Source organism: Sminthopsis crassicaudata, chromosome 4, assembly GCF_048593235.1.
Source record: "Sminthopsis crassicaudata isolate SCR6 chromosome 4, ASM4859323v1, whole genome shotgun sequence".
NCBI classification, from domain to species: domain Eukaryota; kingdom Metazoa; phylum Chordata; class Mammalia; order Dasyuromorphia; family Dasyuridae; genus Sminthopsis; species Sminthopsis crassicaudata.
This window is the reverse complement of record NC_133620.1, coordinates 262,218,478-262,232,147: the sequence shown is the minus strand read 5'-3', so window position 1 is coordinate 262,232,147 and position 13,670 is coordinate 262,218,478. Positions and strand designations below refer to the sequence as shown.

At 34.4% G+C, this 13,670-nt stretch overlaps 1 protein-coding gene across 2 annotated transcripts in view; it reads left to right on the top strand.

Annotated features, from left to right (window-relative positions):
- LRRC1 (leucine rich repeat containing 1) overlaps positions 1 to 13,670 on the top strand; it is a 160,515-nt gene that overhangs the window by 95,766 nt on the left and 51,079 nt on the right. Inside the window, exon 4 of one of the 2 annotated variants that reach the window (XM_074310636.1) lies at positions 902 to 991. The exons of the other annotated variant lie outside the window; for it this stretch is intronic. Coding sequence (XP_074166737.1) covers positions 902 to 991 — 90 coding nt within the window. The remainder of the gene's footprint in view (positions 1 to 901; positions 992 to 13,670) is intronic. 2 annotated transcript variants of the gene reach the window in all.

Sequence of the window (13,670 nt, the reverse complement as noted above, 5' to 3'; positions counted from 1 at the left end):
CAGTTAAGTTGGTTTTTCCTCTTCATACTGGTAACCATAGAAATGTTGACACTTAGGTTCCTTTATACATTTTCAAAGTTCAGAATATTTTTATTTAAAGAGTCCATAGTCCTGTTGTGAACAAGAGGAGTACAGGAAGTTTCTTCTAGCAGAACATTATAAAACAAGTAATTGTCCCAGGTGATTGGCAGCCTGTACAAATGAATTGAAAGCAGAAAAAAGAAGACAGTCATGGGCTGTCAGCCGATCAACTGTAATAACCAAAAGCTTTGCAGTTGGGATTGAAAGACACAGGAAGGAAAATGAGTAAGACTGCTCTGTGATTTATGAAAATCTTGTGGGTTGAGTGAATTCTGTATTCTCATGCAATGTCAGTAGTCTATCAAAGAAAAAAAAATCACTCAGACATTTTGTACTAATTAGGATTTAAAATATAAACAATTTTTTTTCACTTCTTTGTTGTGGATTGAGAACTGGACTTGAAATCAGGAAGGCCTGGACTTTAATTCTGTCTATGGTATTTACTGGCTATGCATACCTCAGTTTCCTCATTTCTAATATGTGGAAAATATCTCACAAAGATTGTTGTGAGAAGGAGAAAAAGTGCTCTGCAAATTTCAAGATGCTATAGGAAGAAATGTCACTTATTTTCATTTTAGAAGGCTTTTTAAAAAAAATCCTTGATCATTTTCTAATTAACCAATCTATAGTATTCACTGAATCCTCACTACTGCTGCTAGTGCTAGGGCTAGAAGTAAGAATGTCAGCAAAACTTTATCTTTAATTGTAATGCCTGTCTTCAAAGCAAGCAAGCAAACAAAACCCCTTAAGTTGTTATATTTATGCTGATTGTTTCAAATACTTGGAAAACTTTTGACTTAACTGAGTTTTTATATTTTAGGTTACCAGAAAGCTTTCCTGAATTACAGAATCTAACATGTCTATCTGTAAATGACATCTCACTCCAGTCCCTACCTGAAAACATTGGCAAGTAAGTTCCTTATACAGACTCCTTTTGCATCATAGACCTGAATGGAAACTTAGGTCACTGAATATATTTTGCCTTTCATACAAGGCTATTAGTTTTACATCAGCCAGATGTGTTTGACTGTTTTTCAACACTTCCAAGACACATTGTATCATGTACTCCCATTTTCCAGACTGTAATTGCCACAAATTTTAAAATATTATTGAACATGAAACTGATCCCTGGATCTTTGTGTTAGAGAAAATTAAATAAGTTATAATGTATTTCTAAAAACTCAAAAACAACACCACTAAATCTGGTGGCAGTAAATAACAAATTCATAACTTAATTTTCTTGTATCTTTCCGTCCCCATCTAATCCTAATTGCATCATCAACCTTACAAAGTTTCTCTAAGGGAAGCACTTTAAAGCAATATACAAATAAACTTGAGCCACTGGCACTGTTGTTATTAAGGAAGTTAAGGAGGTTTGCTTTGAACTGGTATTAAATCTTCAATTAAAAAATGTTTGGGAGTGTGAACTGTATAGCTGGAAAGGAGGAGTGAAACTGGGAAACTTGCGCAAAAATTTGCATGAAAATTATTGGAGCAGTTGAAGCCCTGACAGTGAATGTAGCATCTTAAGAAAGAGTTATACTATAATAGTGTAAAGCTTTTGCCAGAAGAAAACATGCATTTATCAGTTACTAGCTTTCAGGTCCTGTTCTAAGAGCTGAGGATGGAGAGGCATTCCCTGCTCTCAAGGAGCTTATATTCTAATAGTAAAAGATAATAGTGAGATAGGGAGAAAAGCAAAAACAAAACTCAAACTGGGTAGCGAGGACAAGTGCTTGTGAAGAGGTATGGTGTTAAAGTGTGGAGAATTAAAAATGGTTTAGACCTTTCTTAAAAAAAAAGGAGGTACCAAGAAAAACTCACCAGAGGGAAAAGGGATTACAGGGATGCAAAAAAAAAGGCATTTGAGAAATGATAATGAAACCCAGTGAATAAAGTCCAGAGAATGAAATTCTGATTTAGAATCACAGAATTTGTTGGGTGGGTGAGATCTTGGTTGTCCTTTAGTCCAACGCATGCATAGAAGGCATTCCTATTATAACATATCCTTGTGTGGTTATACAGCTTCTATGTGAAAATTCCAAGGAGGGAGAATTCACTAGTTGCATTTTTTGGACAGCTCTTGTTGTTAGGAAGTTTTGTCCTATATCAAACCAAAATTTACCTCTTTGCAATTTTGATCCATTGCTCCTCAGTTCTGTTCTTTGGGACCAAAGAGAATAAGTCTCAGGAATTTTTTATGTGACAACCTTTCAGCTTCTTGAAGACAGCTCATATCCTCCCCCCAAGTCTTCTTGTTTGCAGGTTAAACATGCCCAGTTTTTTCAACCTATCTTCAAATGTCATGGATTCAAGATTCATTACAATCTGGGTTATTCTTTTCTGGATATTTTCCAGCTTATTATCATAGTTCTTAAATGGAATATGATATTCCAGATGTAAAGTTTTGAGTGACTTAATTAAATTAATTTATCAGAGCTTTAGCCAAGTAGAGTTAAAAATACTGTAAGTCTACCTCCACCCAAGTAATTTTGTATATGAAAAGATTTCTTCTTGTCTTTCTCCCTTCCTTCCCTCCCCTCCCTGAGGTCTCACAGGGATTTCTAAAGCTAGCAAGCAGTCTGCATGGCAGAATATGAAGAGGATTAGATTTGCAGCAAGAGGATCTCTTTTCTATCCCAGCTTTGTTACTTACTGCCTGTGTAACCATTCTTGACCCTAATTAGTTTCCTTATCTGTAGAATATTGGTGTGACTTTTTAGTTCCTATAATTTCTGATAAATCCGTGATCCTGTGATATCTTTTTCCAGCTCTCTTAAAGTACTTGTTTATTTAAAAATAATAACAAACAAACAAACAAAAAACCAACTAACTTAAGTGAACTGAAGATTTGGTGAAATTTTAAGGTCTTTCAGAGAGAGATGCTAATATTCCTAGTCATATGAAAAAATGCTCTAAATCACTATGGATCTGAGAAGTTCAAATTAAGCCAACTGTGAGGTACCACTATATATCTTTTAAATTGGCTAAGATGTCAAGAAAAGGCAGTGATAAATATTGGAGGGGATGTGGGAAAACTGGGACTCATACATTGTTGGTGGAGTTGTGAGCTTGTTCAACCATTCTATTTGAAACTATGCCCAAAGAGCTATCAAACTATGCATACGCTTTCATCCAGCAGTGTCTCTACTGGGCCTGTATCCCAAAGACCATAAGAAATGGAAAAGGACCCACATGTGCAAAAATGTTTGTAGCAGCCCTTTATTAAAAAAAATTTTGTTTAGTTTTAATACACATTGCTTTATGAATCAGAGCAAAAGGGGAAAATCATGGAACAGAAAAAAAGAAGGGAGCATAGCATGTGTTGTTTTACATTCAATCTGAAGTTGATTTTCTGAATGCAGATGTCATTTTCTTTCCAAAGTCAATCCAAAGGGATTGCTTTGTATCATTGGACCACTAAAAAGAACCAAGCCTTTCATAGTTGATCACATATTTTTGATGTCATTGTGTAGAATGTATTCCTGGTTCTGCTTGTTACAGCATCAATTTGTGCAAATCTTTCCAAGCCTTTTTAAAATCAGCTTGTTCACCATTTTTTATAAAACAATAATATTCCACCATTATCTTCATATACCACAATTTATTCCACCATTCCCCAATTGATGGGAGTCTACTCATTTTCCAATTCCTTATAGCAGCTCCTTTTATAGTGGCAAGGAACTAGAAACTGAGTGGATGCTCATCAGTTGGAGAATGATTGAATAAATTATAGTATACAAATCATGGAATATTATTGTTCTATAAGAAACAATCAGCAGGATGATTTCAAAAAGTCCTGGAGAGATTTACATGAACTGATGCTAAGTGAAGTGAGTAGAACCAAGAGAACATTGTACATAGCAATAACAAGATTAAAAGATGATCAATTCTAATGGATGTGGCTCTTTACAACAATGAGGTGATTCAGGCTACTTCCAATGATCTTGTGATGAAGAGCGCTATCTGCACCCAGAGAGAGGACTGTGGGAACTGAGTGCAGATCACAACACAGTATTTTCACCTTTCTCATTTTTTTCTTTTTGTTCTGATTTTTCTCAAGCAGCATGATAAATGGAAATATGTATGGAAGAATTGCATATGTTTAACAAATATTAGATAACTTGCCATTTAAGGGAGGGGATGGGGAAAGGAGGGAGAAAAGATTTGGGACACAAGGTTTTGCAAGGGTGAATGCTGAAACTATTTTTGCATATATTTTGAAAATTAAAAAAAAGCTATTTAAAATTTAAAAAAAAAAAAAACCCAAAGAGGTGGTGATGGTGGTGATTGGTGGTGATAGGGTTGTGTTAGGTACTCTGATACTGTGGAAAATACCAGTAAATTATGGAAAGAAACAAAGAATCATTTGAAACCATGGAAACCTCAACATCCTGAAAGTTCATTCTACCCCCTGGACTATTCACATTGATAGTACCCTATACCCTGCAGCCTTTTCCTCTAATTGGTTAGTTCTTCCCACAACCTCCATTTTAAGGAGGATGCCTAGACCAGCCATATCTTCATTCCTCTCCAGGTTGTATTGTGGATTTTGTTTACCATGCTACTGTGTGGATATTCCTCCCTTTTAAAGTTTCTTTTTATGTGTTGTCTTCTTCCATTGGAATATAAGTGCTTTAAGGATAGGTACTGTTTCTTCTCAAGTTTGTAATCAGAGGTGTTCAGTAAATGTTTCTTGATCTGACTGGATGGAATTCTAATTTATGTACCAGTTTGACTTCTTTTAGGCAGATCCAATATAGGAATTCCTGCATTTATACACAATATATACACAAGATGAATTCATTAATAATAAATTGTGGTATATGAATGTTATGGAATATTATTGTTCTGTAAGAAATGACCAGCAGGGTGATTTCAGAGAGGCCTGAAGAGACTTACATGAACTGATGCTGAGTGAAATGAGCAGGACCAGGAGATCATTATATACTTCAACAACAATACTATATGATGATCAATTCTGATGGACGTGGCCCTCTTCAACAATGAGATGAACCAAATCAGTTCCCATAGAGCAGTAATGAACTGAACCAGCTACACCCAGTGAAAGAACTCTGGGAAATGATTATGAACCACTACATAGAATTCCCAATCCCTCTATTTTTGTCCTCCTGCATTTTTTATTTCTTCAGGCTATTTATACACTATTTCAAAGTCCGATTCTTTTTGTACAGTAAAATAATTGTTTAGACATGTATACATATATTGTATTTAACTTATACTTTAACATATTTTACATATATTGGTCAACTTGCCAACTGGCCTTGGAGGGGGAGGGAAGGAGGGGAAAAATTGGAACAAAAGGTTTGGCAATTGTCAATGTTGTAAAATTACCCATGCATATATCTGGTAAATAAAAAGCTGTAATAATTAAAAAAAAAAAAAGTGAAAAAAAATTATCTCCTTCATGTAAAATTCTTTTAAATAGTGAAATCTCTCAGTGAATTTAAAATGATCAGTTAACAAAAAAATTTGGTGTATAGTCAATCAGTTTGAAATACTAAATGTCAGTCACTCTATTAATTGCTGAGAATTAAAACACAAAAAGCATTTATCTTTAAAAGAATTTATAATATTGGAAGACTACTGATATAGAGATTGGCATCCAATGGTTTAACCTGGGAAGTCACTGGCATGTTGAATGGACCATGCGGCCAGTTGATTGACATGCTTTCCAAACCTGGTTCCAGGACTGGAATGTGCAATGTTGTTCCTGTGAAACAGCAAGGAGATATGGCATAAATATGGTTGGAGATTGCCCACACTGTTCTGACTACTGTGGTGACTACTTATGGAAAGAGACAATGTAAGGGTGGAGCTGAGATCCCTGGGTGCCTAATTTAAAGGGGACCTAACTGAGAGGGCACCATTGGTACTTTCTAGTCTTTTAGCAGCATAGAAACAACAAACTTTAGCAACTTTGAGCAAGAATAGTTAGTTAGAACAGGAAGCATCCAGATGGCCAGCTGAAACTTTTCCCCTGCTCCCCTTCAAGTAAGGGCACTTTTCATGGTACTTGCCTCAGGCCCTAAAAAAATTTCTAGCTACAACTCTGCTTGTGGAATAAGGAGTAAGAATATGCTTTTCAGTCTTTTGCTAGGCTGAAACTCCTGAGGTGCCACCTGCCCTTTAATCCTTCTAATAGCTGTCCAAATTATTTGATAGCCTTTAATATCTCCCCCCCTCCATTCATTAACCCTGCTGATAAATTTGAAGAAAAACAGCCAGTTCCTTAGTTCTTCACTATCAAGACTTTAGCTTCTGATTATATGAATTTACTCCTTTTGTTGTATATGTTGCTATGGTTAAATTTGTTTGTTTCCTTAGTATAAATATGCACATATTCATATGTATGTGTATGTATATCTACATTTGAATATATATTATTTCTAGGTCATCCAATACTCCAAAGTGACAGGGATCTTGCTTTATAATTCACTTTGTAATGTACTTTCCTTAATATCATACACACTGTAGTACTAAATAGTTGCTTTTGACAGTGCTTAAAATACCACCACTTCCACACTTCCTTTTGCCATCAGAGGACAGAAATATGTCTTGAAGATGCCTTTCTGTCTCCTTCATAGTTGCACATCCTTGGCATAGTTTGTGCCATATCAAGTATTCGTCTGGCGAGATTTTTATTTTCAGAGACACCCTTGAAAATAACTTGTTTTGTTTGCTGTTTCTGTTAACCAGAAATGTGCAAACATTTCCTTTTTGGTAACTTGGATAATACTTTCTGAATAGGCTTCCAATTGTTCAGACTTGTTTCATTGCTCTTATGAATGGATTTGAATGTTCCAAAATAGCATTTTAGTGTCATAAAATGTGTTTTCTGTGAGTCAATAATAAATGAAATTAGAGGCCTAAATTTGCTCCAGAGAAAGTTAACCACTCAGCTTTATAATCCAGAGTGAAGTTAACCTATTCTTGGAAATCATTTCTGCCCACTGTTGTTTAGGATGTACTCCTTAATTACATTTTCTTGTCTAAGAATAGCATTCTTGAACATTTAGTTGTGAGAATTCTACATAAGTAGAAGAATTTCCCATGTGGACTGGCCCAGTAATTTTTGGCTGATAGAACTGGAAAGGAGCAGTCTGAATTTTAGGCTCCTACTGCCTTTGGGAATGATAACCTGAATTTTTCTAGAGTTACACTGTAAGAGCTTCACTACTCTAGCTAATAAGATTCAGGCTCTTTAATATGTTAGCACAGCCAAAGGCTGACTTGGACTGTGTACTGTTAACTTGTCTATGAACTGAGAGATAAAGAGAAAGACAGAGGAACAGAGGGGAGTGGGAAGAGGGAGGGAGGGAGCTGAATAGAAAGGAGGGAGAGCTGGTGCAAGGGTTCTTTTCTGAGAATTTTTGCCATGTGTAAAAACATTCTTTTCTGTGGCTTAGAATTTGCCATAAAATGATTATTGTTTCAAAAATAAAAGCATACCAGAATTTAATTTTACATTTTTCCAAATGGAAATTCAAAACTGGTGGCACCCTTTTTTTTTTTAACATTCAAATCAAAACAATTAATTAGCTAATGAAGAACAAAAAGAATTGCTAATGGGTAACAAATAATTTTCTCTCAAAAAAAAAAAAGATTTTTGGAAAAAAAATCCTACTATCCTTAGGCTTTTGTTAAGTTTCTTATAATTTAATGTTTTTTAGTGTATGTTTTTTGTATATTTGGATTATTTTGTGTACAGTTCTTTTTTTCTCCATTTCTTCAAGATTTTTTTGGCCTCCAAAGTGAAAAAAAAATTCAAATAAATTGAAAGTATTTTAAACATAGTGGAGACCAGATGTAAATTCTTTAAAATAACCACTTTATCCAAACCTGGAAATAGAACTGTAAGATTATAGTTTGGCTTACAGTCTTATTTAAGGAATATTGCAAATTTTTTAACTGCTTTTACAAACTTTGTAAATATTAAGTACTACAGTGCTTCTAAGACTTTTTTTCAATTATTTGGGTGTGGAGCAGGGCAATGGGGCGGGAAAAGGGCAGGAAAGAAAGATAAAGTCATATTCTTTGTAAAGGACAATGGAAACTTTTTAACATGGGTATATGTCACTGTCATTTTTCAGAAGCTGAAGTATATGTGATGGAAACTTAATTTCATGGCATGTTTTTATCCGAATCTCTGCTTCTGTCTTTGAAAAGTTGTTAGACGGACTTGCTAGTTTTCTCCCACTCTTTGTATCATATTCCAGTAGAGGTGACTAGTAAAATTAAATGGAGTTTGAGTCAGCTTCTCCCTCTCCTTATTTAATGACAGCTTAATGTAGCAGAACCTAAGTTCAAATTCTATTTCTCAGAAATACAGACTCTATCACACTGGACAAGTCATGTACATTTTTGATCCTTTAGGCAATTCACTAATATTATAAGTACTAGAAAAGGTTGCTCATCTTCATTAATAGTAGGAAATAAGGAAGATCCTGGGAAGATGGCAGCCGAGTAGGTAAGTAAATTTCAAGCTCTCCAGATATCCCCTACAAACAGAACAAATTTTTGTCTCAGGGCGAACATAGACTGGTGAAAAATCTAGATTATTTGGGGCAAAACTGAGGTCCTCCAGTTAAGCAGGAGAAGAACTGAAGACAGTCTGGGAGCAGGGATTAACCCAGGTAAAGTGCAAACACCTCCAGGCTAGCTTTTGTAGAAACATCTAGTGGAGTCCCCTGAGGCTCCCTGAGTGTAGCTGGAGCTTTCACCTCCCTGGACAGTTTATGGAGTTGGGTTCTTAGTCTAGGAGGACTGAATGAGCTTCTCCTAATTAGGACTGCTAAGTCCAGCTGTGCTGCAGGGATAGGCCCTGGGAAAGGAGCCAGCACACACATGCAGCACACATACAGAGACAGTGGGGCAGGGACCCTGCTAGCTGTGGGCACTTATGGGAGGGTGGAGCTTTTGAGTTGAAGTTCCAGATCAGAAGGGAGAGCTGAAGTAATGGCCGAGGTACCACCCCATGATTATACTAATACTTTCCATTAAAAAAAACAAACAAACAACAACAACAACACACAAAACAGATTATAAAGAATGAAAAAATAGAACAGAATGTAAGCATCTTATAAGAGAACAATAGATCTGGAGAATACATCAAGAAAGGGAAATTTAAGAACAATTGGATCATCTGAAAACTGTGACCAAAAAAAGAACTTTGACACAAGAATGCAAGACATAAAATTGTCCTAAAGTGAGAGGAAAGTAGAAATAGAAAAAACCCACCAATCAGATCCTTGGTGGAAAACACATAGGATTATTATTGCCAAATTTCAAATACCCCATATTAAAGAGAAAATTTTGCAAGAAATAAGGAAAAAAAATTTCAAAAACACTTGGAGCTATAATTAGAATTGTATAGGACTTAGCATCAGCCACAATGAAAAACTACAGTTTCTGGAATCACATGTACCAACAATCAAAAGAACTAGGCCTGTGGCCAAAAAATTATATCCAGCAAAATTATCTATAATATTGAACGAGAAAAATGGATATTCAACAAATTTGCAGATTTTTAAGACTTCCTCTTAACCAAACCCAAACTTAATAGAAAATTTTGCACATAAGAGCTAATATCAAAGATAAGTTTCAAGGAATTTAATGTGGACAAATTTCAAGGAATCTTGTATTATTTTTATATATGCAAGGAAAATGCCTTGTTGATAGTATTTAATCTGTCACTTAGAGTGTGTGATGTAGTTATTTCCCATAAAATAGAATACAGATTACTTTTTTGCCCTTGGTACATGTCCTTCCAGAATGTGCTAGGAGCCTCCATCTAAATCTCTTGATACTGTAAAGAAAGCAATAGAGGAGGTGGGATGCCCATAGATTATTTATTTCTCAGGCTTGCAATATGACTTTTTCACCTCCTTTTTTGAGGACCATGTATTTCCCCAATGATGCCTTTTATGTTTGTTCTCCTCTGCAACTCTTCATTGTTAGTATATTGCAGTTTTGTTTTTTTTTTTGTTTTGTTTTTTTTCCCCCTACCTTGTACAGTTCTCCTTTTTGGATAGCCCACAACTTTAATTCTGTAGAGACTATGTCATTTATGACTCACATCCTTGTGAGTCATGATCAGTGGAAGAATATTGATGTGAAAAAAGTTAGGCTATTATTTCTGGGAGAAATTTGGGGTTATTTTAAAGCATTATGCAGCTTTCCAAAGGCGGTATAACCTGCCTACTTCTTCCTTTTTCTGGGCTCAGTTCATTATTTAGACTTAGTTTCTGTCTCATGTTTGTACTGGAAGATCAGTTCTCTGTGTGCATCCAATAATCAGTACAATAACTATTCCTCATTCACTTGGTTTTTAAGTAGGGATCCTTTGAATTCTTTTAGTTAGTTTCACTTCTCATTTAGAAGCATTTTTTTTTAAAGTCATTGAAACACCTTTATTTCACAGTGACAGCAATGCTATTAACTATTCCTTTCAAGGATATTACAAAAAGCATTCAGCAGATTTGCCTCCTCCCTCTTAAATCATAGTAACCCTGAATTAAAATACCTCATCAACTATATTCTAACTACATAAATGATGGGCTTAGTATGAGAAATATTGAGTTGAACTTTAATGCATATATTATTGAATGTAATTTAAAACATTTAAAGAAAATAACAATTCAGTGGATTTAATTAACTAATTTACAGAATGTTCCATTTATCTGAAAAACCACTTATATAACCCTTACCCACACATGTATGATATTGAATAAGTCACTTAACCTCTCAAGTTTAGTGCTATCTAGTCATCATCCATTCAGAAGCATCTTCTATGACTTAGCACTTTCAGCATAATGCCTTCTGCAAAGACAAGTACATGAAACACTTTATCTTTCAAAGGGAATTTTTCTTTTATTTTGGCTCTAAATTCCTTGACAGTGGGAAGCTAGCTTTATTTTAATTAGAAGATCATCAAAGTTATCTGTTATCTTTTCAAGGAATATTATATAATTTTGACATAAGATTAGGAGATACCTTGTTGGAACATAACCTCTAAGGCCAAAAGTTACTCTATCCACTCAAATAATTTTTTTTTAAGTTATCTATTACTAAATAGAGTGGGATCTTATAGTCTCTTTTCCTTTCAGGCACTTGTGTAACTTTAAGGTCTAGATGGTGATTCCCTTTCTTAGATGTTTATCAAAGGTACTCTCAAATCACATGTAAGTTATTATTACAGTAACATATACAATAACATATTTGTAGTGGTGAGAAAATAGGAATTGAAATTTTTATCTTGTTTTTAAGTAAGAAAAATCCTTAGATTTCTACAAGAGTAGAACATTGCCCCCTTTTTCACATGCCTTGAGAATCGATTTATCAGTATCCTCTAGGATGACAGCTTTAGCACAGACCTCTTCCTGAATTAACCATTTCTACTTCATTTTGTAGCATGTAGACAAATTTCCAGATCTCATGATTTTCTGTTTTATTCCGTAAGATTTTACAAATTAGTTTGTATTACAGGTTAATGTTGCCCTTGGCTAACTTACATTTCTGTTTGGAAAGAACAAAGTTGAAGGAGAGGCAATTTTTAGACTCTTTGAGCTTTTTTCATTATGCTTCTTTACTATTCATTTACTTAAATTTCCTTTGGAAAAGATAATAGAGTATGTTAGTGTCTCCTACTTTATCCATTTCTTTTTTCTTTAGTATTAATAGCTCATTTTAAATGAGGTAGTGCCTCAGTTAAGTTTCATGTCTTCATTTTTCTTTTGGCTTTTTATTGATTTTGATCCTTGCTCTAGTAGGCTGGCCCTTTACCGTACACAGGGGCCTCAGAAATGATTCCATTATAGGTAACCAGTAGTTTCTTGTCAAAATATAAAATAGTAATAATAATATTTTTGTGTTGACATTTGCTGCTTATAATATTGAGTATCTAACTCCTAAAAAGTGTCTGTTTCATATAGGTATGACACCTCTATTTAGCTTATAAGACATTGGTTTTGCTTATTTCTTATTCCTTTAACCATTTTTTGTTCTCTGAAAATATTTTTCTCCATCCTTCCTTGTAGCCACTTTGGTATTCAGTCAAGAATATTAAGGTCTATATTTATTTAATTTGGAGGGCTCCATCAAGTTCTTAACAAAGATAACTAGAATTATAACTTTATTATTTGCTTGTTGTTTTAAAAGATTCAAATAAGTTGGATGAGGTAGTATATTAAAGGTAGAGATTTTTGACATCAAACATTATGAAATGTTTGTAATTAAAGGGTTTGTTTGTGTAATAATAGTGGTAGTGATAGCTAGTATTGAAACTTTTAGATTTGCCCAGCACTTTATATATATTATATTAAGTTCTTCAGCTCTTATCATCCCCTGGTTGACAAATGAGGAAATACATACTCTGACAATTTAAATGACTTGCTTAGAATCACATAGCTAGGAAGTCAGATCCAGTAAAGTTCTGTTCTCTATGCGATTTTTCACACTGTGTGTATATGTGTGTGTGTGTGTGTGTGTGTGTGTGTGTGTGTGTGTGTATTTACACGTGTGCCCGTGTTTGTGCAAGTGCACTGTCATGTGCACTTTTGGGCCTCATCTTCCTCAGTTATAAAATATGTGGGCTGGACTAGATGAGGTCAAAGGTTCCTTCCATTTCAAAATAATAGGATCCTATGATTGCAATGCCCCATTTATAAAACCATAAACCTTAAATGACCATTTTTATTAAATGAATTTTTCAAAATTTCATTTCCATGAAATGGAATGAAAATGCATGAAATGAACTTCATATTTCTAGTTTTCATGTTACATTTCTCTTTTAAGCCTTTGTTTACCTGTTGATTGATAGTATGGATTAATTTTAAAGTAGAATATTATGATATTAATCCACTAAGGATCACTCTTCTCTAAATCTGGTTTATATAATACTGAATGTGGTTTATAACTTGGGTGGTTTTTCAATATACACACGTATATTTTTGCATTTCAGAGATCTTATTTTGTGGCTGTGATCTATATTTGAAGGTGATGTATTTGGACAATTATGGGATAATGTGTACTGGATTATTTTCTTCTCTTAAAACCCCACCTAAAAATACCATACCAATTGGCTTAAGAACAATTACTACTGAATGTTTGAAAATCAAGTCAAGTAAGCTAACATTAATCTAAGCACATTGTAAATGTGCCAGGTGCTGTGCTAAGTCCTGAGGATTCCAAGAAAATCCTTACTCTCAAGATGCTCACGGTGTACTGGGGGAGACAATATATAAACAAGTATATATGAACAAGGACTATACCAGATAAATGGAGATAATTACAACAGGAAAATACCAGTGTTTTAGGAGAATGAAATTTCCAACCTTTACCTAGAATTGTATTCTATGTTGATTTGTCTGCCATTTGTCAAAACCTTGATTGAGTTTTTTTTTTTTTAAATTAAGGATAAACTTTTTGAAAAATTTTGAGAGGATTGAGTAACATTGTTAATGCTTCAGTTTGCCATGTAATATATATTTTTTTGGGGGGGCAAGTTTCAGTAATTGTGATTATTAAGATTGGTATTCATTCATTCTATATAAAACTGGTGATAGTAC